The sequence below is a fragment of the Rhinichthys klamathensis genome, unplaced genomic scaffold (genome assembly GCF_029890125.1).
Source record: "Rhinichthys klamathensis goyatoka isolate OS25496 unplaced genomic scaffold, OSU_Roscu_1.1 h1tg000264l_1, whole genome shotgun sequence".
In the NCBI taxonomy this organism is placed as follows: domain Eukaryota; kingdom Metazoa; phylum Chordata; class Actinopteri; order Cypriniformes; family Leuciscidae; genus Rhinichthys; species Rhinichthys klamathensis.
Genome location: NW_026606785.1, coordinates 876,642 through 903,606, shown reverse-complemented (window position 1 = coordinate 903,606; position 26,965 = coordinate 876,642). Strand labels below are relative to the sequence as shown.

Here is a 26,965-nt window from a genome sequence, read left to right as displayed (position 1 = left end):
CTACAAATTTACGAAACCTACTATCGCCAAGACTTCATTAATGAATATTCATATGACCTTACGCGGTAAACATCCCGTGACGTTGCCTGATTAATATTCATGAGCCTGGCCTTTGCCGTAGTAGGATTGGTCAATGCGTTTTCCGTTCCTTTTAATCTCGTGGCAGCGCGCCCGAAATAAGAGTGACGTACTCGGTGCATCGGCACTGAGCGCTGAGCCGAGTAACTGTCAGAAAGCATTTCTCAGGATTATATCCATTAAACGCTCAACCACATTAATCAAAATGAGCTATTAAAGCCATCAACCCCCAGGTATGTATTCCCATGCATTTTAAAATAAATACTGCGAATAATATTGCTGGTAGTGTAAAGCGAAAGTAAATGTTTCAATGTGAAATACATGGCTATAATTGAGTTATTGACTGTGTTGTGTTTACACGATAACCACGCGAAGCCGGACTAATTCACTCGCTTTATACAGGCATGTGAGAACAAATGCTTTTTACTTCTACATAGATTCATAGTGTCATGTTCTTGCACTGGGGATTCCCCCATATGTTCTCTCTCTCTCTCTCTCTCTCTCTCTCTCTCTCTCTCTCTCTCTCTCTCTCTCTCTCTCTCTCTCTCTCTCTCTCTCTCTCTCAGGAACAGACTGCTCGTTGCTGCATCAAAGCTGCATTATGTAAAAGTAATACAGCTTTGAAAATAATGAACGCTCAAAACACTTGGCCATGTTAACGCCATCGTCCTGTGTGAACACTGCACACTCAGTGTATCTCATGTTTTGGTGTGGTGGTGGTGTGCACCTTCGCACTTCTAAGAAGCAACATAAGAAAAGTAAATGGAAGTCAAATTGAACGGTTAAAATTACCCACTTGCTGAATTATGTCCCAAGTTAACAAATTAGATTGCATTGCATAGTGCACATTTGCTCACACGTGATTTATTTGATCTAAAATCTAATTGTGTGGCAAATAAAAGAAACAATGAAACAATTTAAATTATACATTTATTGCTTATGTAATGGCAAGAAAATGACCAGGATCGAAATAAAGATTGCTCAGCGAGGGATTGATGGTGATAGTTTTGTAATTTACTCAAACAAGAGTGCAATGTTTGTGACTGTGACAAACTAAAAATAATAAAAAGGCATTGCTGTGAGAGCTAAGCAGGAAAATATGTTATAAAAGACTAACAGGATGACTGTGTACATTTTTAATAAAACAATTATTGTGATATAATATTCATTTAGTATTAATTTAAATATTTTGACAGAAAACTGAACTTTCTGGTATTATTAATTTAGATTAATATCCTTGTAGCCAGAAATATTTTAAATTGTGAATATGAAAATGTATTTATACCATGTGTGTTTGAATACTTGATTCTGATTGGCTGGAAGGTGTGAAATAAAACCGTTTAATGAACAGGTTGTTCCAAGTCAGTTTAATCACCGTTCTACATTAATGCGCTGTTCTCATTGAAGCATGTACACACACACACACACACACACACACATATCCACGCTAGCTGTTCTTTCATTTTATGCTAGCCATGGATTATCCCTTACATATATTACTTTGATATAAATATCAACTTTAGAGTTGCTAAAAACAAAAGAAAACAATTATAAATTATTTTAAGTTTTCTTCTGTTGTGTCAGACCTAACATTACCTCTTGGTAATGTTACCAGGTTTCCATGGCCACAGAGGAGAACGAGCGTCCTGGGTTCTCGAACTCTGAGTCCATGAGGTCATGGGAGCTGGAATCCGTTCTGACCAATCGCACTCTGCGCTTCGTGTTGAGGTTAGAGCAACAGTTCGTGTGCCCGTCCTGCGGTGGGATCGTCCTGAACCCTCACCAGACGGGCTGCGGGCACATTTTCTGTGCTCAGTGCGTAAAGGCATACATGTAAGACAAATAAATTAGTTCAATTAATTAAACAATTTGTTGTATATCAGCACAGATAAACATGACTTTGAACTGACATTACTTTCAGCATTTAAATGATTTGGCAATGTATAAACTTTCTTCTTTTCAGTGAAAATGGGGGAAGTTCTAAATGTCCTTTAGACAGCAGTCCTATAAAACCTGAGGAGGTGAGATAATATAACTTATTTAAAAAAGTATTGATCTGCAGGTATCATGAGCGTAGCTTAATTTTCCGTTATATTCTACTGAATAGCAATTCCAATACTTGCAGGTTTTTCAAGACAACTGCTGTAAAAGGGAACTGCTAAACTTAGACGTCTACTGCACCAATGCCCCAGACTGTAAGCAGAAGGTTACTTTATGTAACCTGCAGGTAAAGGCCTAAACGTGATGTAATATGCTTTAAATTGATGATGAAAAACTGTTTCCATCCTTCAGAGCTCAGTAATATCAGTACTACCTCTCTTTCTCAGGATCATCTAAAAGCTTGCCAGTATGAGCGCATTAGATGTTCCAACTCAGGGTGCACCGACACTGTGTTACGCAAAAACCTAATGGACCATCAGAAGAGCGTCTGTTCCTTCCGCCTGGATTCCTGCCACCACTGCAGGCAGTCTTTTCCCGTATCTCAACTGCTGGTCAGAACGTTTCCGTGTCTCAGAAGTGCATAGTCATCTTAGGTGTGTTTGTTTCTAATCCTGCCTCAAAACTATGCCAGGCCCATCAGAAGACTTCATGCCCGGAAGTTGAAGTCGCCTGTTCCAACAAGTGTCTGCAGATGATCAAAAGACACAAGGTGTGACTCAGTCAGATACTTTACTCCAGGAGAGCACCTGGAGTGAATCTTTTTTATTGCTCTCTTCAGATTAATATGGAGCCTCTAAGGGGACACAGGGATCTCATATTTTTTACATCAACATGTTCCCTTAGGGGCTCAGTGGCTTTAAATATGTATTTATCTGCACTTATCATGAATGTAGCTTAAATTTATATTATATTCTACGGAGTACCAGTTCCTATCCTTGCAGATTTTTCAAGACTTTTTCAAAAACCTTTTCGTTTGCTTGTAAAACCTTTGCTTTTCCCTCCGAGAACCTTTGCGTTCACTCGCTAAACGTTTGCGTTCCTCCGAGAACCTTTGTGTTCCCTCACCAAACCATTATATTCCCCCGAGAACCTTTGTGTTCCCTCGCCAAACCATTGCATTCCCCCGAGAACCTTTGTGTTCCCTCGCCAAACCATTATATTCCCCCGAGAACCTTTGTGTTCCCTCGCCAAACCATTGTGTTCCTCCGAGAACCTTTGTGTTCCCTCGCCAAACCATTGCATTCCCCCGAGAACCTTTGTGTTCCCTCGCCAAACCATTATATTCCCCCGAGAACCTTTGTGTTCCCTCGCCAAACCATTGTGTTCCCCCGAGAACCTTTTGTGTTCCCTCGCCAAACCATTGCGTTCCCCTGAGAAACTTTGTTCCCTCGCCAAATCATTGCATTCCCCCGAGAACCTTTGTGTTCCCTCGGCAAACCATTGTGTTCCCCCGAGAACTTTTGCATTTGCTCGCCTAACCATTGTGTTCCCCCGAGAACTTTTGTGTTCCTTCGGCAAACTATTGCATTCCCCCGAGAACCTTTGTGTTCCCTCGCCAAACCATTGCGTTCCCCTGAGAAACTTTGTGTTCCCTCGCCAAACCATTGTGTTCCCCCGAGAACCTTTGTGTTCCCTCGCCAAACCATTGTGTTCCCCCGAGAACCTTTGTGTTCCCTCGCCAAACCATTGCGTTCCCTCACCAAACCATTGTGTTCCCCCGAGAACCTTTGTGTTCCCTCGCCAAACCATTGTGTTCCCCCGAGAACCTTTGTGTTCCCTCGCCAAACCATTGTGTTCCCCCGAGAACCTTTGTGTTCCCTCTCCAAACCATTGCATTCCCCGGAGAAATTTTGTGTTCCCTAACCAAACCATTGCATTCCCCCAAGAACTTTTGCAATTGCTCGCCTAACCATTGTGTTCCCCTGAGAACCTTTGTGTTCCCTCGCCTAACCATTGTGTTCCCCCGAGAAACTTTGTGTTCCCTCGCCAAACCATTGTGTTCCCCCGAGAACCTTTGTGTTCCCTTGCCAAACCATTGCGTTCCCCTGAGAAATTTTTTTGTTCCCTCGCCAAGAATTCCCCCAAGACGCAAAGGTTCTTGGGAGAATGGAGAGGTTTGGTGAGGGAACGCAAAGGTTTGGTGAGGGAATGCACCAAACCTTTGCATTCCCTCACCAAACCTTTGCATTCCCTCACCAAACCTTTGCGTTCCCTCACCAAACCTCTCCATTCTCCCAAGAACCTTTGCGTTCCCTCACCAAACCTTTCCATTCTCCCAAGAACCTTTGCGTTCCCTCACCAAACCTTTGCATTCCCTCACCAAACCTTTGCATTCCCTCACCAAACCTTTGCGTTCCCTCACCAACCCTTTGCGTTCCCTCACCAAACCTTTGCATTCCCTCACCAAACCTTTGCGTTCCCTCACCAACCCTTTGCATTCTCTTACCAAACCTTTGCGTTCGTTCACTACTTCAGTCATTCAGTACAGTCATTCCAACCAGCTGTCAGCAATCAGTAATCAACAGGTCCACTCAATCAGCATGAGTAAGGCCTATAAATATACGCAGTTGACTCACCCAGAGTTCTCGACAGTTTTCAGCATCCCTCCACCACCCCATCTCCTCACACTTGCCTTGTTATCTTCCTAACCAGAGATACGGGGGGAGTACTCTGTGTTCGGGCCCAATTTCCGAGCTCGGAGCCCTCCCCCCGGACAGCACGCCAAATACGCATAACAATTTACTCTCTGATCATTTGTAAGTGTGAACTCGTGAAACCTTTGCATTCTCCCAAGAACCTTTGCGTTCCGTTGCCAAAACTTTGCGTTCCCCCGAAAACCTTTCGTTCACTAAGGCCGTGTGTCCACCAAAGCGTTTTTTTTCACGCGGCTGGCGTATTTTTTCAATTGTTTTCAATGGGAGCGCAGTGTTTTTAGAACGCCATGAGCGTAACGATGCGCTGACCATTTTTAGAACGCTGAAGCGCTGAGCGCTCTGCGGTTTTTACAGGTCGCCGAGAGTTGAAGAATGTTCAACTTTGGGTAAAACGCAGCGCTCATCACTGTCACTTTTTACCCAACCGTTTCCATATGAACGTCAAATGCAGCCCAAACTCACAGCATATGCTGAGATAGCATTTGTTAAACGAGCTGCTGCATCGAAGACCCGTCTACTCCGAGCCACAACACAAAATACTTGAAAACATTCTCATAAGATGTCAGGCCACTTCTTCATTTCATCCCCCACCACGGGTGTGATAAATATGAACCATTACGGTGTTTAACAGTGTTATGTGCGTGCTCCCTTAACATGGCTTCTTACCTACCGGCTAGCGAAACGGAAGTCTAACACATTAAAAGGAAGTACGTCATCATATTTACTTCCGCGTTGCAAAATAAGGTGGATAGAGCCAACTTACCTCTGTTCCACGGCAGTTTTTCCAGCATCCCTCCTCCACCACAACTCCTCAGTCTCAATTATTCCTATACCAGCCAAAGCGGAGTTCTCTGGGTTCGGGCCAAACTCAGAGCTCAGAGCCCTTTCCTCGGATAGCACCCCAAATATGCATATTTTATACTATATCTGATTATATTTAAATGTGAACTTGTGAATGTTATATTTCCTCCCAACTCATATTTTTCCATCACCATGTCCCCTTAGGGGCTCTGTAAAAAGCTGATTATCAGACTTCAGATATTTTAATTAGCTCATTGCTGCTTTTTGATCCCACTGCAGCTGCAGGCACATGCTGATGAGTGTCCTGAAGTGGAGACGGACTGCATTTATAAAAACTATGGCTGCACAGTCAGAGTAAGCACACATTCAAATTTAACACTGAAACAAGTGAAAGTGTCTTTTTATCAGTGTTGTCCTATTTAATGAACTAGGCTGCATTTCTCATAAGCATCGTGAGCTAAGTTGAATGCAGAGTCCATTGGTGGCAGTGGTTTTACGATCTACTTAGGCTTACGATGCTTTTGGGAAATGCTGCCCTGGTCGTTAAATACATAGGCTTTGGAGATCTCAGCTTTTGAACTCTGTCTTTCCTCCAGGATAAAAGAGGGAAAGTGCAAATTCATGAAAACACAGAGTTCACATATCATGTTCGGCTTGTCCTGGAAAGTAACACCAAACTTGAGAAACAGGTAGGAAATGTTTTTGCATGTCAATGCAAAATACAAAGTGAAAAAGAGAAATTCTGGTCCACATAATAACATCCGATCAAATGTTATAATAAAAGGGATAGAAACAAATGAATGAAAATGTGTGTTCTTTATAATATCATTACTTAAGATATGTTGAAACACATTGAGAATGCAGAGAATTACTTGTCTCTTGTTGCTTATTGCTTAATTACAAATCTTCAATATAATATAAAAATGGTCCGGGTTGTAGGTGGAACAGTTGCAGCAGGATATGATAGTCCAACAGGGGGCGCTGAAGGACAAAAGTCTTGTGGTCAGCAGTCTGGACAGGGATGTCACCATGTGTGACAGCACACTCACTACCTTACAGGTAAAGAAACCCTGAGGTCAGTCAAGCTACTAAGTACAAAACCGATGATTGTCCTGTAATTTTAGAATCCATAAAATTGAATGCCAAGTTAAAGCAACAGCTCACCAACCCCACCACCCAAGTTGACCTGGTATCTGAACATATAACAACAATAATTTTGTGTAAAAGTGTAAATTATTATTGTTATTTAGGAAATCAAGTAATCACCATTCATTATACATTAACTCATTATTGCCAGTATTTACTTTATTTGGTCATAGTAGGGATTAAGTTCACCAACTTCAATATTTAAATTCACATACTGAACATGCATACCTGTGGAGGAAGATGCTTTGGTATATGGCCAGAGTTTGCTGTATGATCTGTGTTTGTGTGGCAGAGGTCTGTGGAGGAGCAGAGAGTGCGGATCTGCAGTGTGCAGCGTGAACTGCGGGATTTGCGGGGCGTTCTGGGGTCTGAATTAAGCGAAGAGCTCCCCAGCCTTCGGGCATCACTGGACTCACTCAGACAGCAGGTGGCCGTCACAGAAAGCCTCAGGGAGCATCTGGGTAAGCCAAGTCTGATTGGCCACATGAATGTTGACTCTGTTTACTTGTAGAGAGCTACTGAACAAGATGGGTGAAACTTGAAATGCACTCTTCTACGTTTGTGAATGCAAAGGTTTTTGGCTTCACAAGTTCAGTGTCACACATTGTGTTCAAAATGCATGACCTTTACGTGGGTCAAAGAGATGGGACTTGACTAAGAGATTGTGTCTGGCTCCCGAACAACACTAAGAAGGCTGTTCCTGACTCTAAATTGCCCAAAGGTGTGAGTAACCCCTGTGATGCTAGAACAGGCTCCAACAACCCCATGACTCGACATAGGACAAGCAGTTTGGAAAATGGGTGTTGTGTTTTCAGTCTTATTGCAAGGGGAGATATAGTGGGCATTAGAGTAAACCAGGGGTGGCTAACCCAGCTCATAGAGGACTACCTTCCTGCAAACTTTAGTTCCAACACACCTGGCTGTTGTTTTCAAGTAATACTGAGCACTTTTGTTTGATTAGGGTTGGAAATAATGGCTTGTTTCCACCGAGCGGTAGAGTACAGTATGGTACGCAATTATTTCCGTTTCCACAACACTGTCAAAAGTTGTGAATGGTACCAAAATGCCGAACAGTACCGTACCACTTTTTCGGTACCCTTCCGTTGGGGTACCTAGCACAGTGGTAAGGTACCTAAAGGGTGGAGCTAGACTCACTGCAGAACGTTGATTGGTTGACAGAGAATCGTCACTTGCACGTGCTACAAGGGGAATGACAACATAAGAAGCGCCATTTTTTAATATACAGTTGAAATATAATACTACTGTTATTGTGTCACGAAATGTAGTTTTAAGAGTTTTCCGTCGAGAATGTAGTTGTTTAAAGCTCAAATCTGTGGTTTATTTATAAAGATTTATGAAAATTTGATCCAGGTTGTGAGATCCATTCCAGGCGATCACCGGGCGCTCGGCACTCATGTACCCCGCCTGGAACAGCCTTTCCTCGGCTAGTCGTTCTTTAGTTTGCCGCTGACTCTGACGTCTCTGTAGTGGTTAAACATGAGGTATAATTCGTCTTGTGTAGACCAAACGGGCGATCTTTGGTCTCGTGAATCTATCATTTGTTCCCTGGCCAGTTGTTTTGGCTGAGGGCTAAGTGAAGTTTCACAACTTTATATATTTAGGCTATTTAACTTTACCGTTGTAACGTCAGTTAAACTAGAGCGCTGACTTTGTACAAATGCACATATTACCTGGACCATATTAATATGTTTAATATTAACGTAAAATAGGCAGGGTTGTGTTTTATATTTCGTTTTGTTATAAATAGGCTAATGTTATACATGCAGTGAATATAATCAATACGCGTTGCCTGCACCACATCTGTGTGGCTATAATGTTTAAGATTTCTTTAAATGAAAATGAAAAGAGGCAGAGTGGTGTTTTAGAACATATTTCGTTTTATTGTTGCCTAAAATGTACATACAGAGATAACCGGAGTAGCAGAGCGAGCTAAGTGACGCTTTCAAGAACGCGCTGTTCCATTTGCAGAACTACCGGACTCGCGTCCTCGGGAGTCATTCTCCTGAGTCGGACTTGATAGGCTACACCACGCCTATCAAGTATGGTACTGCTGGCGGTGGAAACGCAAGCCGAATCAGGGTTTACCGTCCCGAATCGTACTGTACTGTACCGTACCGTACCGCTCGGTGGAAACGAGCCATAAGTTCTGCAGGTTGGTAGCACAAATGGTCCTCTATAGACAGCTTTACCTTTAGGCCAAAGGTCAGCTCATGTAGTTTTTACTGGTTTAGGCATTTGAAGGCTACTATTTTGCCCTTTTGTGGTTTACTGTTGTCGCAGTCAGGACCGGGTGAAGACAATCCGGCGCTCTGGGCAAAATAGGAATATGCCGCCCCTTACGTTCAAATTTTTAAGAGAAAAAGGCCAATTTATCACATATTGACCCCTACTGTTGACTTAAGACATGTGTAATGAATTAAAACAGTTGACCCACCATTTAAAAGACGACATTTCTTGCTTTGGCTACTGCGAACTCTTCAATTATCTTGGAGTAATCCAATTTGCGACAGATTTGGTGCTCAATTGAAATTTCGAAATGATCTTGTGACACTGGCTACGTCGTTTACATGCACAACTTTTGTTTCAATTGGACTGAATTCATTCTGATTGATGAATCCGAACGTAGTGTTTACATGAATGGTTTACATCGGGTTGATGTGTACACAAGCTTCAAATCTGAATAGATGTTTTGACATGCGCACACTGCACAAATATACAGTTTCCCGCTCTTTGAGCATAATAACTATTCTCCTACATTGGTTCTTTATTTATTTTATCCGTATCTGGTCATAATTTGGTGACAATGAGCATATGAACCGTTGTGCCGCTGAGTCTGAAACTGGTGGGCCGCTGTCCGGCTCCACTTCACAGACGCAGTGAAAGGAGAATTAAAGAATGACGGGACACTCATTTATACGACACTTTATTCAACAAGAAGAGCGGCTCGTTCCGCTCGTCATTCGTCATTAGGAATAAACCACCCCTTTCAATCCGATCGAAATTTCATTTGGATCGAGCTCAATCGAATCAATTAGTGTTTACATGAAGGCTTTATGGATTATTTGGTTGCATGTAAACGTAGCCATTGTCGATCACAGATAGTTCTTCACAAGTTTGAGATGCCCGTGCTCGTCATGGTGCGGCGCCCTCTAGTGTCTGGTGCCCTGGGCAATTGCCCAGTTTGCCCAGCGCTTCCACCAGCCCTGGTCGCAGTAATGCAAGAACTTTTAAAGGTGTTTTAAATTTTGTTCCTTGAGCCCTCCTTACTGCAAAGTTTAGCTCCAACCCTAATTAAACCTGATCAAGGACTTCAGGAGTACTAGAAACCCCCAGATAGGTCTGTTGAAACAGTTTGGAGTTAAATTCTGCAAGAAAGTGGCCCTCCAGGACCAGGACTGGACACCCCTGGTTAAAGCTAAGTTGTTATTTTTCAGTGAAACGCAAAATAAAGCAAACAGTCAGTTTGCATACCATGATAGTTAATTAGTTAATTAGTTAATTAGTTAATCGAATAGGGCTTATTACCAGTCTCACACCATACAATAATATCCAGATGTATCCTCTTTATAGAGCTGTAACAGTAGCTGTGTATGTGTTTGTGTCCCTCAGGTGCGTTAGAGCAGACGTGTCAACGTCATACACGTTTGTTAGACATCCACGTGGAACAGCTGCAGTGTAACGAGCAGCGTGTCCGCCAGCTTGAGTCCACCTCCTTTGATGGGAAGCTCATCTGGAAAGTGCGTGATTACTGGCACCGGAAAGAAGCTGGCATCGCCCTCAACTCCACCCCCTTCTACACCAGTCGCAGCGGCTACAAGCTTAGCCTGCGGGCTTACCTTGGCGGGGACAACTCAGGGAGAGGCACTCACATGTCGCTCTATGTCACAATAATGCGCGGAGACTTCGACTCCCTCTTACCATGGCCGTTTCGTCAGAACACAACGTTAACATTGCTGGATCAAAGCGGCACTAGGAACCACTTGAGCAGTACTTTCACCCCTGATTCCAGCGATAGCTTTCGCCGGCCAACATCTGATGCTAATGTGGCCACAGGATTCTCACGATTCATATCCCACAGTGATCTGGAGGTCCCTCGGAACGTCGTTTATCTGAGAGACGACACACTGTTCATCAAAGTAAAAGTGGACACAACTGGATTAGAGGACTTGTAGCGCTCCCAAAACAGTGTCCTGGAGTCACTGTAGCAGGATATAGCAGGATTCCTCAAATCCTACCCTGCTGAGTTCAGCTCAAACCCGGATAAAACTCACTTACCTGTAACTCTGAAGAGCTTGTTCAGGTGTCTTTAACTGCGTTTCCACCGCAGGAACTTCCCCCAGGAACTAGGGACTCTGTGGTGAGACTCGGTGTGTTTCGACCGCAGGGACCAGGGTCTAAAAATGTCCCCCTCAGAAAGTCCCTGCTCACGAGGTAGTACTTTTTCAAAGTTCAGCAACTTTCGGAGGTGGGAGTTGGGCGCTGAACTTGCTGATTGGTTGAGTCCATGCAGCATTTTCTTTCAACCACCATTTTTGTGCAGTGAGAGTTGTTTGCTATTCGAATCAAAACAAGGGAGTTTAAAAAATACGACTGGGATGAGCAGTCGCACGCAATCCTAAGTCACCGGACTAATTTGCCTAATCTTCACGGTACTTTAGACCGCAATGGAAACACAACAGCAACAGGTCTGGGGGGAAAAAGTTCCTTGGACAAATTGTTCCGGGCAATTTTGGTGGAAATTTGGCTTTTGATTAGCGTTGGATCTAAACTCTGCAGGACAGTGGCCCTCAAGGACCGGATATGAGGAATCCCTAGTGTCACATAATATTCGGGTGAAGACATTTGTTGTAGTAACACTGGTCATGTTTACATCCACAGATTTGAATCAGTCTAAATCATTTCAAATCAACTGAAGGTTCTGATTGTACTGCTCATATGTGCCATATTTATAAAAATATCAGTTTGCATGTGCATGAATGAAATTCTGGACATGAGAAGAGTATGAAGTGTTTCTAAAAGGCCCAAAGTATAATTGTTTATGGAGTTATGATGGCTACTGGTTATTTCCAGCCAAGATCCGTTTCTGCAGCGTGGGTCAGTGGCTGCTTGCTTAAGGGAGCTCATCTTGTCATAGTGATTGGTGCAGACCGTAGCGCACACGTCTGGAGACCCGGGTTTGATTCATACCTGGGTCATGTCTTGATCTCCTATCCCGATCTCTCTCCCCTGTTTCTCTGTCTCTACAACTTAAAAAAATTAAACATTGATGCATTGATGAATCATTCAATAAGGTCAATAACACACATTTAGAAAATAGGTTGAATTTTCATCTTTTTTACTTGCTTTTTCTCCCCTCTTTTGTGTCCTGAAAACAGCAATGCTGTAAATTATTGTTTTTGACTTACCACTTGAGTTAATAAAGAAAATCTGGACTCTTCAAGCATTGGTTCTTGATGCCTGCTGGACGCTATCGTTACAGCATTTGTTGTGGAAAAGGGGACAGCAGTTTTTTTTAAGCTCATTGGTCATGGCTGTTATTGTTTTCAAGTTAAAGTTAGTTCAGCTGACAGTATTTATAGCTAGTTGTCTGAATAGCTTGCTGGTTTAATAAGGCATCCCAGTGTATAACCGGCATGTTCTAACATATCTAAAAACATTTGCTTAGGAGACAAGACAAAGGAGACAAGAATCAGAAGCTAAGTGAACTCTTATGGAACATTTCTTGCCAAATAGGGAGTCCCTTCTCCCAACCAGTTCCTCACTCACTAAGCCATGTTAATTGTAGAGATGCACATACATGTGCTGTGTGGGTCTGTGCTCTTAACACATATGCAAGGTCATTTTGAATCAAATTACAAAATAAGTTTTCATTGCAACTATTTTTCCACTTAATGGATAGATCTTTCATTCCAATCATTAGACGCAATCGTTGGACATGCAATGACTTTTGTAATAACAATTCATATAAACATCTATTTGCAAACAAGTGTTACTTTACCTCTAGTGGACAAAAACTTGGACCTCTTCACTATTTTGATTCCTAGATTGATGATGGTTGTTGTTGTGCACCTCTGTTTTTTTTTTTATGTGTATTGTTATTTTACATTCGTTAACACTTTATTTTGATAGTAACTTTGAAATTATGTGTCAACTAATTGTCATTAGAGTATTACGTAGTAGACTGTCTGCTTATCTCTTTATTTTGATTCTCCTTCAACAGACATTCAACTAACTATTAGTAACTTTGCAACTACATGTCAACTTATTCTACTCACCCAAACCCTAACCTAACAGTATACTAATACTCTAACGATAGTTAGTTGACATGTAGTTGCATATTAATGAGAGTTCGTTGAGATTAAGTCACAAAGTTACGTATAGTTAGAAGAACGTCTAAAGTAAACTATTGAAATAAAGTGTAGCCTTACATTTATGTTTATTAGTAAAGTAATCCCTGTTATACGTTGCAGTTGTGATCAAAATACGAAATATATATTGTAATAAAGAGCAAGCACATTTTGAAAGCCCGGAATTCACACCTAGATCACGTGCACATATTGTGTGTATATTTTCTCAGAGCATGCAATCTTCATATCCATTTCCTCCCACAAATTTCTTCTCTACTTGTCCCCAGTAATGTACAGACCTGCATTGAAAGTGTTTGTACCCAACCCTCAAGCCTCAATGTGAAGTATGATACTGACACAACCGTATAAATAGGTACATTATTACAGGCAGGCAACATGACACCGGCATGGGTGCTCGTGCTTTGTGTGGTGGGTGACGGGACAATAGCCGCTCATATGACGATGAGCCCCACTTGCTATTCATAGATATTGTCTACAGCTACGTCTAGCTGTTGTCGACTGGAGACTATCGTACGTGTGCAAGCGTTTCAGATAAAACAGCTACAAAGATGTGGAAGAGAGAAAAAATGTGGATGATTAAGCGTAAGTCACATTTTGGATGCATGTAATGCCATTGCTTGTGATGGAGATGTAGTGATAAACATCAGAACTGAGTTAGTCCTTTAACCACTAATTTTAGACAAAAAAAGACACAAACAGAATCGTTGTGTGGAGGTATTTGAGACTTGATGTTTCATGTCTGATTTGTGTTTCAGCACCTACTGAGCACCCAAAGGAGTCGAAATACAGGCCTGTGCTGGAGGTATTCCCCTTCACAAACAAACACACCAAACCCATTTACACCCAGCTTGTGGAAAGTCCCGTACTCTTGTCTGTTTGCGGACGAGAGAAAAAAGAGTGCTGCCAGGCAGTTGCATTGTTCAGTGATCTTGAATGGATCGCCACAACCACGTCCTCTCTCTGCACAACCTTGACCATTTTTGGCAGGTTTGGGATGCAGTTTGGTTCACAACAAAGCAATGTTCATTTCTAATGCACAGTGAACACAGTTGCCATCAGCGTTATTTCAGTTTAGAACTACAATTAAAATCATTAAAAAAACAGTAACACTTTACTCAGAGCCTTTATGTATAATGCATTATAAAGGAATTCATAAAGAAAGTTATAATACAATATATCTTTACATGAAAAATTGTAACCAAAGATGAAATGCATTATAATATGCAGATTCCTTGTTACGTCTAAAATTGGTTGTTTGTCGTGTTTTTTTCAATGTATTAAACTTTCTGAAAGTGTAATAATGAATAGACAAGTATTATAATGTTTTAGCTACAATTATTAATTAAATCATAAAATGCATTAAAAGGTGCATTACAAGGTGTAATTAATGCATTAAAAATACTTTAATAATGCATTATAAATAAAGGCTTTAAGTAAATTTGTTACCAAAAAAAAATATTTTTGTTACTTTAAATAAAGCTGTTAACTGAAGTTAAATAAAATATATATTTTTTAAACTCTAGTTGTCAAGGCAACATTTGCCATTTTCATTTAGTTAGTATTTATATAGTAGTAGTTATAACTTGATAGTACAATAACTAAAGCTAAAACTGAAATAAAATTAATAAACCGTATAAAGCATCAAAATAAAGAGTTAGCAGACATTAAGCAGACAGTCTACTAATACTCTAATGATAGTTAGTTGACATGTAGTTGCAAAGATACTTATAGTCAAGTCACCTTCATTTATATAGCGCTTTTTACAATACAGATTGTTTCAAAGCAGCTTTACAGAGATAATAATGAATGGAACAGAAATTGTTTTGGCTGTACAGCAGCTCTAGAAGAAAGCTATAGTCCAGCTTACGTAAGTTTTTGATTGATTCATTTCTGTTGTAAAAACCATTAGTTATTAACTCAGGGGCCGCTTACACGACACCGCGTTCAACTCAAAACAGAAAACGAAATAGTTTTTTTGAAATAACTTTGAAACAAGTTTTGAAAATGATACCGTTATCATCTCCGTGTAAACTTCAAAAACGTGCATCTGTGAGAACGGTGACGGCATGCATATGGGTATTAAGTGTTAGGCTATGCACTTTTGAATGCGTATGTGCTCGGAGTTTCGGAGAGTCTAGTTGACACAATCTCTGCTGACAATTCAGGGATGCGTTGTGGTCGTGTCTAGGCGCAGGTCCACCATCTGATCTGGATACAGCCTGGATCCGGCTGACTACAGTAAACCTCAGAATAAACGGAAAGACTATCATTAGCGTAGATGCCATTCTTCTTATGATGTAACGAGTACATCAGGTGTTGTAGGAAGTGTTCCCGGTTCCGGCTGACCTAATTTATGCAGCCTAATAATCATTTAACTGATTTATATAATAGGAATGTATAATTTTCTATGTGTATGCCAGGTCAAAGAGATTTGTTTTTAGTCTAGATTTAAACTGACAGAGTGTGTCTGCTTCCCGGACAATGTTAGGAAGACTGTTCCAGAGTTTTGGTGCTAAATAGGAAAAGGATCTACCGCCTGCAGTCGATTTTGATATTCTAGGTATTATCAACTGGCCGGAACTTTGAGATCGTAATAGACGTGAAGGACTATAATGCGTTAAGAGCTCGCTCAAGTACTGCAGAGCTAAACCATTTAGTGCTTTGTAAGTAATCAGCAATATTTTTTAATTTAAATTTAAATAGGGAGCCAATGCAGTGTTGACAGAACCGGGCTAATATGGTCATACTTCCTGGTTCTGGTAAGAACTCGAGCTGCAGCGTTTTGGACCAGCTGTAGTTTGTTTATTAAGCGTGCAGGGCAACCACCCAGTAGAGCATTACAATAATCTAGCCTTGATGTCATGAACACATTAACACATTTTCTGCATTTGTCAATGAGAGCATATGAGGTAATTTAGATATATTTTTAAGATGGAAGAATGCAGTTTTATAGACACTAGAAACATGGCTTTCAATTGAAAGACTTGACAGAGCAGACATCAAGTGTTTGACAGTATTCTAGGTTAGTACGTGCAGAGGTTTTTTGTCCAATAATTAGAAAATCTGTTTTTCAGAAGTAGTAGGAAATTACTAGTCATCCAATTTTCTTTATATCAGCTATGCACTCCATAGTGAACCATCGATATTAAGTGTCACCCATCCTGCTTCTGTAGAAATGATATCAGTGCATGCATGAATAAATTTAAATATGTTAATAGCAATATCTTTGTGTTTTGCCCAGAGTTTAGTCCCCCGTGACCCTATGAGCAGGTTCAATCTGAAGAGAAGTTCCCCTAAAGATGAGTTCCCAAACCTGGACAGAAACCGCACCCTCATGGGCCGAATCCTCGACCTGCACATGTACACGCGACAGTTCAACCGGGCGACAGAAAGCGGGGTCATTTTTGATGATATCATACGCCCTGGACTCGAGGATCCGGGTGAGTTATTCTTTGACATTAACTGGATGAATTTTCAGAAATACTGTTTTTACACATTTCACACAAGCCGTCAATTCATAGAATGAGTCATAATCTCCACTGAACGGTTAGCAGGTTGCAGACTGCAGAGAAATGAAACCAGAAGCTCAACTAACACTTCTCTGAATGATTTATTCGAGCTATGGGAATAAAAAAGAGGTGCAAATACACAGATGACACATGATCCACTAAATCACAGGGTTAAGACTTTGAACATGTAATCATGTATTATTTAATTTTCCATTGATTTCTATTGTGTTTACATTACATGTAAATGTTCACTATTACCCTCACATAAATGTTTTTTTTTTTTCACATCTGAAGACATCATTACTATGTTTATTTAGTCCTTTGTCTCATGGGAACCCTTGTGAAAAAGAAGTACACTTAAGAATACTTTTAAAAAGAGTACTTATTACAGAAAGAGTAATAAGTACTGAAGAGACTCGAGTGAATATCAGGTCCTGGTCCATATATCTGTGTACCCCTGGGGTTTCATGAAGGTACTTCATGGTGTTTAAATTATGTGGACTTTTTAAAAATTATTATTATTGTTTGGGGTCCCTGTGAGGGAAAAGGTTGGCAATATTTTTAAGTTATGCATTTTCTGCCTTAAATAGAGTCACACCTTTCTCTCTGTATAAAAAATCAAATAAGAATAATTTACAAATATTAATCATGCTTTGCATTTGTAAACCCTGTCCTTTCATGTTGTATTTTAGATCTTGTGTGACTTTGTCTGACAGGACAGTCCGTAGGACCAAAAGCAGTCGGCTGTTTAGCTGGAGATGCTCAATCATATATCCTGTTCTGTGACTTTTTTGACCGTATTATCGAGTCTTACCACGCCTACAAGGTCACCACCGACACTGTACAAGAGAGCGACTTCAATTATGACAACCTGAAGGTACGAAGAAAAGAATAACTAGTAACATCTCTTAAATGTCTCAACAGTGAGGTTAAATGGAGACCAAATGCACACTTTTGCTAAAGTATCCTGATGTTTTACCTGAGAAAAAGACTTGTGTCTCCTCAAGAGTTTCAGAGATTTCAACCATGTCAAAGTGCAATGATAAGTCAGATATAAACTCTGCTATGCTATCCACTTGATTTTACAGCTCCATACTAGCTGTGCCAGCAATTTTACTCACATTTTATATAGTTTTAGGAGACGCTCCTCCATTAAGAATCTTTCCTCTCAGGGAAAATTTTTTGATTATACTATAGTCATGAGAGATAGTGCTAAATCTGTAGTGTCAGCATGCTGTGGAAGAGTAAAGTCTGTGTTTATGTGTGTAGGGAGGTGATGACTTTGACCAGGCATATGCTTTGAGTTGTGAGGTGACTGTGGGCCGCAGCATAGAGGATTACTCCTTCCCTACACACTGCAGCAGAGGGGAGCGCAGACAGCTCCTCACACTGGCCAAAACAGGTACTGCAGTTAAAACATGATCATGGGTCTACTAGGTGTGTCCAATCCTGTTCCTGGAGGGTCACTGTCCTGCAGAGTTTAGCTCCATACCCAATCAAACACACCTGAACCAGCTAATCAAAGTCTTACTCGGCATACTAGACACTCCCAGGCAGGTGTGTTGAGGCAAGTTGGAGCTAAACTGCAGGACAGTGGCCCTCCAGGAGCAGGTTCGGACACCCCTGACTTTATGCTAATTTATTACATAGCTCTGTGGAATACTTGGTTCTGATTGGTCAATCGCGCCATCCAGCTGTGTGTTATTCCTAGATAACAACTGCTAAAAAGACACAGGCTCATCCGGGTTACTGTAACAGTAAATGAAGAGATTATCGATCACAAGTTCAGTATGGTGTACCACAAGGCTCAGTACTAGGACCGCTGCTGTTCACTCTGTACATGCTACCCTTAGGAGATATCATTAGGAAGCATGGCATCAGTTTTCACTGTTATGCTGATGATACTCAGCTCTATATTTCTTTAAAACCTAACGAAACTTACCAATTCACAAAATTAACGGAATGCATAGCTGATATAAAAAATTGGATGACTAGTAATTTCCCACTACTAAATTCTGAAAAAACAGAGATTCTAATTATTGGACAAGAAACTTCCTCACGTAATAACCTAGAATACTGTCTAACACTTGATGGCTGCTCTGTCAAGTCTTCGTCATTGGTTAGGAACCTGGGTGTGCTCTTTGATACCAATCTCTCATTTGAAAGTCACGTGTCTAGTATCTGTAAAATCGCATTCTTCCATCTTAAAAATATATCTAAATTACATCATATGCTCTCAATGACAAATGTGGAACAGTTAGTTCATGCGTTCATGACCTCAAGGCTAGATTATTGTAATGCTCTACTGGGTGGTTGCCCTGCACGCTTAACAAACAAACTACAGCTGGTCCAAAACGGAGCAGCTCGAGTTCTTACCAGAACCAGGAAGTATGACCATATTAGCCCGGTTCTGTCAACACTGCATTGGCTGCCTATTAAATATCGTATACATTTTAAAATATTGCTGATTACTTACAAAGCACTAAATGGTTTAGCTCCGCAGTACTTGAGTGAGCTTTTAAAGCATTATAGTCCTTCACGTCTATTACGCTCTCGAAATTCCGGCCAGTTGATAATACCTAGAATATCAAAATCGACTGCTGGCGGTAGATCCTTTTCCTATTTAGCACCAAAACTTTGGAACAGTCTTCCTAACATTGTCCGGGAAGCAGACACACTCTGTCAGTTCAAAGCTAGACTAAAAACATCTCTTTGGCCTAACATACACATAACACACTATAGACTTCTATAATTCAATGTTAGGCTGCATAGATTAGATCAGCCGGAACCGGGAACACTTTCCCATAAATCCTGATGTACTCGAATGAGCGGCCGGAGCGCGTTAAGGGTTTTCTGTTAGAACGGTGTCGTCTTAGCGGCCCCTAAGTTAATAACTAATGATCGTTGCGACGGAAGTCAATCAATCAAAACTAACTTTAGCTGGACAATAACTTTATTCTAGAGCTGCTGTAAAGCCAAAACAATCTCTGTTACTTTAATTTCCTATTATCACTGTAAAGCTGCAATGAAACAATCTACATTGTTAAAAGCGCTATATAAATGAAGGTAACTTGACTTGACTTGACTTGAAGCCAGCGCTATACGCTTGCTAGGAACGATTTTTCTTCGTGGAAGTTTTGCATTTGGTGAGATAATAAAATATTAAAACTCAGTCGAATCAATATTTTGTGCACAATTATTTAATTATGCCATCCAGTATCGTGGCCTTGCTCTATCTTGTTTCACACAAACGCTCTGCTGCCATTTTGTGACTATTGTTTTGTAATTATAAGATATTAATTATAAGATAACAAACAGGTACAATTTTAAAACAGTTTACAGTTTTTTTCAATTGTTTACACGCAATTTTGAAAACCGGGTTCTTTTTTTCAAAATATAATCACAATTATCCAAACACCACACTCGATTTGCATAATTCCTAGATTGTTTGCAAAATGACACACTTCTCTCAAAACATACACACTTCAGTCAAAAGATATACACATATTTGTGAAAATGCTATTAGTTTTTTTATTTAACCAACACAGTCCTCAATGATCAGACACTATTGCAGCCAGTTTCACACGGCTGTGATAAATAAAAAACACATTTGAATTTTTTTTACATTTTTACATTTAGTAAAAAAAACTATTTTTAGGAAATAGCATGTGCTAGATTTTTGGCCAGACATTGTTATGTAAGTGATAATTTAGATGAAAAAAAAAAAATAGTGACAAACCCACAACATTCTTCATGATTAGTTTGAGATATAGGGAGAATGTACACAAATAGGCCTACTATAAACTTGCCAAGCACTGCACAACACTGATTTCTGCAGACTCATATTTCAAGTATTTATTTACACTATTTCTTACCATAATCAGTTACAGTAATCAACCAACAAAGAAATCAATGAAAAAAATAAAATCTGTAGACAAATAAAAATTACTGCATGAAGTACATACACTTTGACTCTGAAGAAAAACTACTGTAAAAGCAACAAGAAGTATCAACCAGAGATTTAGTTGATCTCTTTGTCCAGCTTCCATCAGTGTCAGTCCATGGTTGATAACACGGTCAATAAGTGTTGCACGGATTTCTTGAGTCAAATTTGGTCCTCGTCTTCTTTGTTCAGATTCTATCAACTCTTCAAGTCCTTCTCTACCTCTTCCTAGGCCTCTTCCTCTATCTCCTTCTTCTGCTCTTCCTCTATCTCCTTCTTCTCCTCTTCCTCTACCTGGGCCTCCTCCTCTACCTCCTCCTTCTCCTCTTCCTCTACCTGCATGGGCCTCCTCCTCTACCTCCTTCTCCTCTTCCTTTACCTGGGCCTCCTCCTCTATCTCCTTCTCCTCCTCCTCTACCTCCTTCTCCTCCTCCTCTACCTCCTTCACCTCCTCCTCTACATCCTTCTCCTCCTCCTCTACCTCCTTCACCTCTTCCTCTACCTCCTTCTCCTCCTCCTCTACCTCCTTCTCCTCTACCTCCTTTTCCTCTTCCTTTATCTGGGCCTCCTCCTCTACCTCCTTCTCCTCCTCCTCTACCTCCTTCTCCTCCTCCTCTACCTCCTTCACCTCCTCCTCTACCTCCTTCACCTCCTCCTCTACCTCCTTCTCCTCCTCCTCTACCTCCTTCACCTCCTCCTCTACCTCCTTCTCCTCCTCCTCTACCTCCTTCACCTCTTCCTCTACCTCCTTCTCCTCCTCCTCTATCTCCTTCTCCTCCTCCTCTACCTCCTTCTCCTCCTCCTCTACCTCCTTCTCCTCCTCCTCTACCTCCTTCTCCTCTTCCTTTACCTGGGCCTCCTCCTCTACCTGCTTCTCCTCCTCCTCTACCTCCTTCTCCTCCTCCTCTACCTCCTTCACCTCCTCCTCCTCTTCCTCTACCTCCTTCTCCTCCTCCTCTACCTCCTTCACCTCTTCCTCTACCTCCTTCTCCTCCTCCTCTACCTCCTTCACCTCTTCCTCTACCTCATTCTCCTCCTCCTCTACCTCCTTCACCTCCTCCTCTACCTCCTTCACCTCCTCCTCTACCTCCTTCTCCTCCTCCTCTACCTCCTTCTCCTCCTCCTCTACCTCCTTCTCCTCCTCCTCTACCTCCTTCTCCTCCTCCTCTACCTCCTTCACCTCTTCCTCTACCTCCTTCTCCTCCTCCTCTACCTCCTTCTCCTCTACCTCCTTTTCCTCTTCCTTTATCTGGGCCTCCTCCTCTACCTCCTTCTCCTCCTCCTCTACCTCCTTCTCCTCCTCCTCTACCTCCATCACCTCCTCCTCTACCTCCTTCACCTCCTCCTCTACCTCCTTCTCCTCCTCCTCTACCTCCTTCACCTCCTCCTCTACCTCCTTCTCCTCCTCCTCTACCTCCTTCACCTCTTCCTCTACCTCCTTCTCCTCCTCCTCTACCTCCTTCTCCTCTACCTCCTTTTCCTCTTCCTTTATCTGGGCCTCCTCCTCTACCTCCTTCTCCTCCTCCTCTACCTCCTTCTCCTCCTCCTCCTCTACTTCCTCCTCCTCTACCTCCTTCACCTCTTCCTCTACCTCCTTCTCCTCATCCTCTACCTCCTTCATCTCCTCTTTGAGCTCCCCCTCTTATTCTCACTCTTCTTCTTCTAGCTCCTTCCATTTTTGTTGAAGACAGGTGAACTCACCTGCTGCCTTTTATAGCACACCTGAGTGCTGCGTTTTCAAATTAGCACACGTGTGCTTCCACACCTGGTGGATGTGCATATCCAATTCATTCATTAGTGTGGTCAATGGCAAACCGGGGCTTTGTAATGACAAGGAAGTAACCTCACAATCCTTAACTGTGTCTAAGGTGTGAAAATGTGTGTAGAGTTTTACAAATTACTGTGTGTAATGTTTTGCAAAAAGGGTGAAGCTGACAACGTGCTTACAATTGTGCAAATCTAGGCTGGTGTTTTGCTCCTTGAGTGTAAGGTTTTGCTAATAGTGGGAAAGTTTTAATTTTAGTGTGTAAGCAATTGAAAAAAACTGTAATGTGAAATCAATATTTTTTATCTCCATAATTATGTGGTGAAATGCTGTGTAATAAGTTGTCTGACTGTATACCGTATCTCTTAAATGTCCGTCTAGTTTGAATTGCCGCGTTAGCAACTGCTCTCTCCGCGGAAGCTTTGCGTTTAAAGACCTAATAAAATATTTAGACTCAGATCAATATTTTGTCTAATTATTTACTTACGTGGCAAGTAAGTAGCTGTGTAATAAGCAGGATGATGTAGATCCAGCCGGTTGTTCTCTCAAAATAACCCCCTTCAGGCTAACGCAAGACCCCTCCGCTTCGCTTTGGGGTCCTCATCACCCTGTCAGGGGTTTATTCTGAGATAACAACCGGCTGGATGTACATTATCCCTTACTTCACTTGTTTTGTAGCTTTGGAGCAGTTGGCTGAGGATCTGCCAGGAAAGCTTTACTCCATAGATGAACTCAGCCATGAGACTGAAGACCGAGGGGTTGTGATGGACGCTCCACCATCTTTTCTGATGAAGATCGGTGTGGCTCGTGACTGGCCTGATGCGAGGGCTCTGTGGTTGGTTAGGGTTCATAAATTGTGGTTAAATAATGTTAACCATTTCGCAATTTTTGCTTATATGTTTTTGCCTCCAATCAGGTTGAGCAAGGACGGGACCCTGGCTGTCTGGGTTAACATGGAAGACCATCTGAAACTAGTGTCTTATAGAAGTGATGCTTGCTTACAAGAAGCATTTAAAACTATCTGCATCAATGTGTTGAAGGTTTATATCAATCGACTACCTTAAACAATATCATGTTGCCATGTTGGTAACACTTTACTTGAAGGGGTGTTCATAAGACTGACATGACACCTTCATAATCATGACATGACACATGTCATGAATATGAAGGAGGTTTCATGCATGTTTATGACAACTGTCATTAAGTGTCATCCGCTCAATTATGACATTTTTAATGCAAATATGACATTGTTTGAGATGTCTTTCTTATGACATGACAAACCAATACATCATAACCTGTCAGTGTCTTTGTCATGACAACTTGACATTACTAAGACAACACAACCTGTCATAAATATGTCATAAACATGACATTGCAGATTAATGTTTATGACATATTTATGACAATTTATGTTGTTTTGGTAATGTCAAATTGTCATTACCAAGACACTGACAGGTTATGATGTATTGGTTTATGTCAAGTTGTCATAACAAAGACATCTCAAACAATGTCATATTTGCAGTAAACATGTCATAATTGAGCGAATGACACTTAATGACAGTTGTCATAAACATGCATAAACCCTCCTTCATATTCATGACATGTGTCGTGATTATGATGTCATGTCAGTCTTATGCACACCCCTTCAAGTAAAGTGTTACCGATATGGGTTCTATGAGAAGACAAAAGGTCTTAATATTGAACCCTGAGGCATGCCATATTCTATATAGTCTATGCTGCGCACACCAACAATCTAAAATGTGTGTTTTTTTAGATGGAGGCAGTATATAATAAACGAAGACACCCATTTATCTGGAAGCCTCACCTGGGCTGGGTGATCAGCTCTCCTGCAGAGGTGGGCACAGGCCTGAAGGCAAGTGTCACAGTGAAACTGCTACATCTCGCAGAGAACAAACGCATGGATGACATCTTGGACAGACTACGACTGCAGATGGAAGCAACAAGTATGGCAAAACTCATTCGTGTAAAATCATACATGATATCAGCCACAGTCTAACATAAAAATGTAATTAGGCTGCATTCAAAAATGTGACTAGTTCCCTAATATATAGTAGGCGAAAACGGTGTGTAAAAATAATAGGGTAACACTTTACAATAAGGTTCATTAGTGAACATGAACTAAGAATGAACAGCTTTTATTAATCTTAGTTTCAACATTTACTAATACATTATTAAAATCAAAGGTTGTATTTGTTAACATTAGTTAATGCACTGTGAACTTACATGAGCAAACTATGAACAGCTGTATTTTTATTAACTAACATTAACAAGGATTAATAAATACTGTAACAAATGTAGTGCTCATTGTTAGTTAATACATTAACTAATGTTAACTTAATAATGAACCTTATTGTAAAGTGTTACCAAGAAAAGTAAGTCTGAATTTGCAGTACTCGTAAAAGAGTAGTCAAAAAGTTCCCGGATGACCAAATACTTCCGGCAAGATTCTGAAATGCGCAATCTACTATAATAATAGACACTTAGATAATAGACAATACACAGTAATAGACACTTTACTATCCCATGAGGCAACAGCAGACGGGTTGTGAACGGCAGTGAAGCGACTAATGCTGGTAGAACGTGGCGGATGCATCACGTCCAGATTACATTCATATTATATAGGCCATACTTTAGTACTTACTCTAAAGATGTACCTACTGAGAGAAAATGTGTTTTTGGATGCAGCTTTACTTGTCTTCTGCTATAGCACTCCCATGGAACATTGTAAAAGGTTGTGAAATTTAGGACACTAATCGGGGTTGATCTCAGCATTCCTGGGGTATCTCAAATGTTCTAGTGCCACAAACAGTCCAAAACATTTTTAATAACTTTTGAACAAAATGGTATAGAAGCATTTTCGCCCTGTCTTCTTGGCCATGTCGAGCTCAGTGTACTCAGTGGTTTCAATGTCCACCATTCCTTCTTCAAATTCAATGCAACATTAATCAATTTCTGCCCAGGTGATATTCACACCAAGCTTGTAAAACAAAACCATTTGTTAATCAAAGCTCCACGAAGATGATGGCAAGAACAACAAATATTTTAATGTGATGTATAAATGAGAATAAAGCTGCCACTGTTATATTTGCATGATTGATCTACTAACCTGATTGTTTAAATAAATAAAAAAACGAACTACTCTCCTCAACTACTCTAAACAAACTTAAACTGTTGCATTGTTTTTAATACACAGGCTGTCCAGGCGTCTACAAAATCAGCAACCTGCAGACCATTGGGTTTACTGAAGTGTGGCTGACCCAGCTAGTGGTGGACGGGGTCAAACTCCTCATCCGAATGGAGAAAAGACTGGAGAACAACAGCGGCATTGATGACCTGGTGCCGACTCGGAAGTGAAGGATTGTGTCGCTCCATCGGGAGGATTGTGTTGAGAGCTGAAGTGCCATTTCTCTGAGGACAAGTCTGCCGTTCTCACCAATACTAGGATTGAAAAGGGACTTTGTTTGTAAAATATTTTTTGAAGTTAGTGGTTTATTCGCCTATGGTTTCTATCATTAAGGGTGAATCACGAAAAAACACCCTGGTAATATTTCACCCAATTCTACATTACACCCACACATATTTTCATGAAAATGTCCAAATTTTCCGTAAAATGCGATTTCTTTCTTTCTTTCGATTTTGGGCTGAAATATGAAAAGGGAATTTCTTTGTACTGTTAATGAAATTCACCCTACATACATAATTTTTGTTGCATTTGAGTTTACAGACAAGAATATTTACTATATCATAAACATAGATGATCATGTGCAAAACACAAGAACAAAATGTTCGGTTTTCCTTCAAGAACAACAAATTACTTGATATAATTACTGCAATGACGTTAGTGGGGGGGAAAAAAAGGACACGACACATTTTAGCTCAAAGACTCATTTCAAGTAAGCTTTAATGTGCTCCAGTGGGACTGAGGTCGAACCGCAGCGGCCCAAGGGATTTTCCGCAGAAATGTACAGTACAATGTCGAGAGAATAAATGGGAAAAGTGTGTGGAAGGACGAAATGTGTTGAAGAGTTAATTGCATTTTTGTTGGAGATCCTCAGCCTTCAGCTTCCTTCCCAAAGAGTTTCGTTTTGAAAAAAAGAAAAGAAATTTGTCCTGGAAATGTACCGTCACAAAGTGGAACATCACAGTTGACATTCGAACATTCAATGCCTCTCTGAGCTTTAATCACAGCTTTACCCTTATCATATGTTTAGTCACTAGTCCTTTTCCTCACACTACGGTAACTCGACCTCATCTTCCCTCAAAAGTGTGCAGTCACAACCTCTTTAATCAGCATTACAGTAATACAACATAGACAGCATTGCACATTTAACCTTCAATACTTCAGTACAAAAGAACTAGTAGAAAGTACCAGTACGAGTGGTTGTAATCCATCATTATCATCATCATCATCATCATCTTCATCACCACTTAATACAAAACAAATTACATAAAAAAAAAAAAAGTCATGCATTCTCTGGATGAACAGTTTCTACAGGTAATAAAACAAGGCATAAAATGGCTTAATAAATAAATTTCTTGTAGTTGTTAGTTGAAGCTTTTCACGTTCTGGATTCTGACAGTGTTGCTGAACTGGCTCACTCTCGCTCCACACACACACACACACACACTGCAGTGTTTCTGATGATGTTAGTCTCAGTGTGTGTTCTCTAAGGAATGTTAATGTAGACGCTCGTGTGCTATGATCTGTACATCCAAAG

At 40.9% G+C, this 26,965-nt stretch overlaps 2 protein-coding genes across 2 annotated transcripts; both read left to right on the top strand.

Annotated features, from left to right (window-relative positions):
- Positions 1-163: 163 nt before the first annotated feature.
- traf5 (Tnf receptor-associated factor 5) lies at positions 164-11,169 on the top strand. The gene is made up of 11 exons (XM_056267861.1): positions 164-311; positions 1,694-1,911; positions 2,042-2,099; positions 2,204-2,305; positions 2,406-2,570; positions 2,651-2,728; positions 5,754-5,828; positions 6,071-6,163; positions 6,414-6,533; positions 6,913-7,081; positions 10,251-11,169. The coding sequence occupies exons 2-11, from the start codon at positions 1,700-1,702 to the stop codon at positions 10,811-10,813; spliced, it is 1,635 nt and encodes a 544-aa protein (XP_056123836.1). The 5' UTR covers positions 164-311; positions 1,694-1,699; the 3' UTR covers positions 10,814-11,169.
- Positions 11,170-13,456: 2,287 nt separating this feature from the next.
- Positions 13,457-25,602, top strand: zgc:172076. The gene is made up of 9 exons (XM_056267874.1): positions 13,457-13,591; positions 13,765-13,811; positions 16,251-16,449; positions 17,235-17,395; positions 17,788-17,920; positions 22,905-23,061; positions 23,143-23,266; positions 24,001-24,190; positions 25,441-25,602. The coding sequence occupies exons 1-9, from the start codon at positions 13,558-13,560 to the stop codon at positions 25,599-25,601; spliced, it is 1,206 nt and encodes a 401-aa protein (XP_056123849.1). The 5' UTR covers positions 13,457-13,557; the 3' UTR covers position 25,602.
- The last annotated feature ends 1,363 nt before the right edge of the window (positions 25,603-26,965 follow it).

Coding starts and splice junctions, on each gene's coding strand:
- traf5 (XM_056267861.1), top strand. CDS start 1,700: ATGGCCACAGAGGAGAACGAGCGTCCTGGGTTCTCGAACTCTGAGTCC. Junction 2,100..2,203: donor GTCCTATAAAACCTGAGGAG/GTGAGATAATAT, acceptor CAATACTTGCAG/GTTTTTCAAGACAACTGCTG. Junction 5,829..6,070: donor ACTATGGCTGCACAGTCAGA/GTAAGCACACAT, acceptor TCTTTCCTCCAG/GATAAAAGAGGGAAAGTGCA.
- zgc:172076 (XM_056267874.1), top strand. CDS start 13,558: ATGTGGAAGAGAGAAAAAATGTGGATGATTAAGC. Junction 23,062..23,142: donor CCTGATGCGAGGGCTCTGTG/GTTGGTTAGGGT, acceptor GCCTCCAATCAG/GTTGAGCAAGGACGGGACCC. Junction 24,191..25,440: donor ACTGCAGATGGAAGCAACAA/GTATGGCAAAAC, acceptor TTTAATACACAG/GCTGTCCAGGCGTCTACAAA.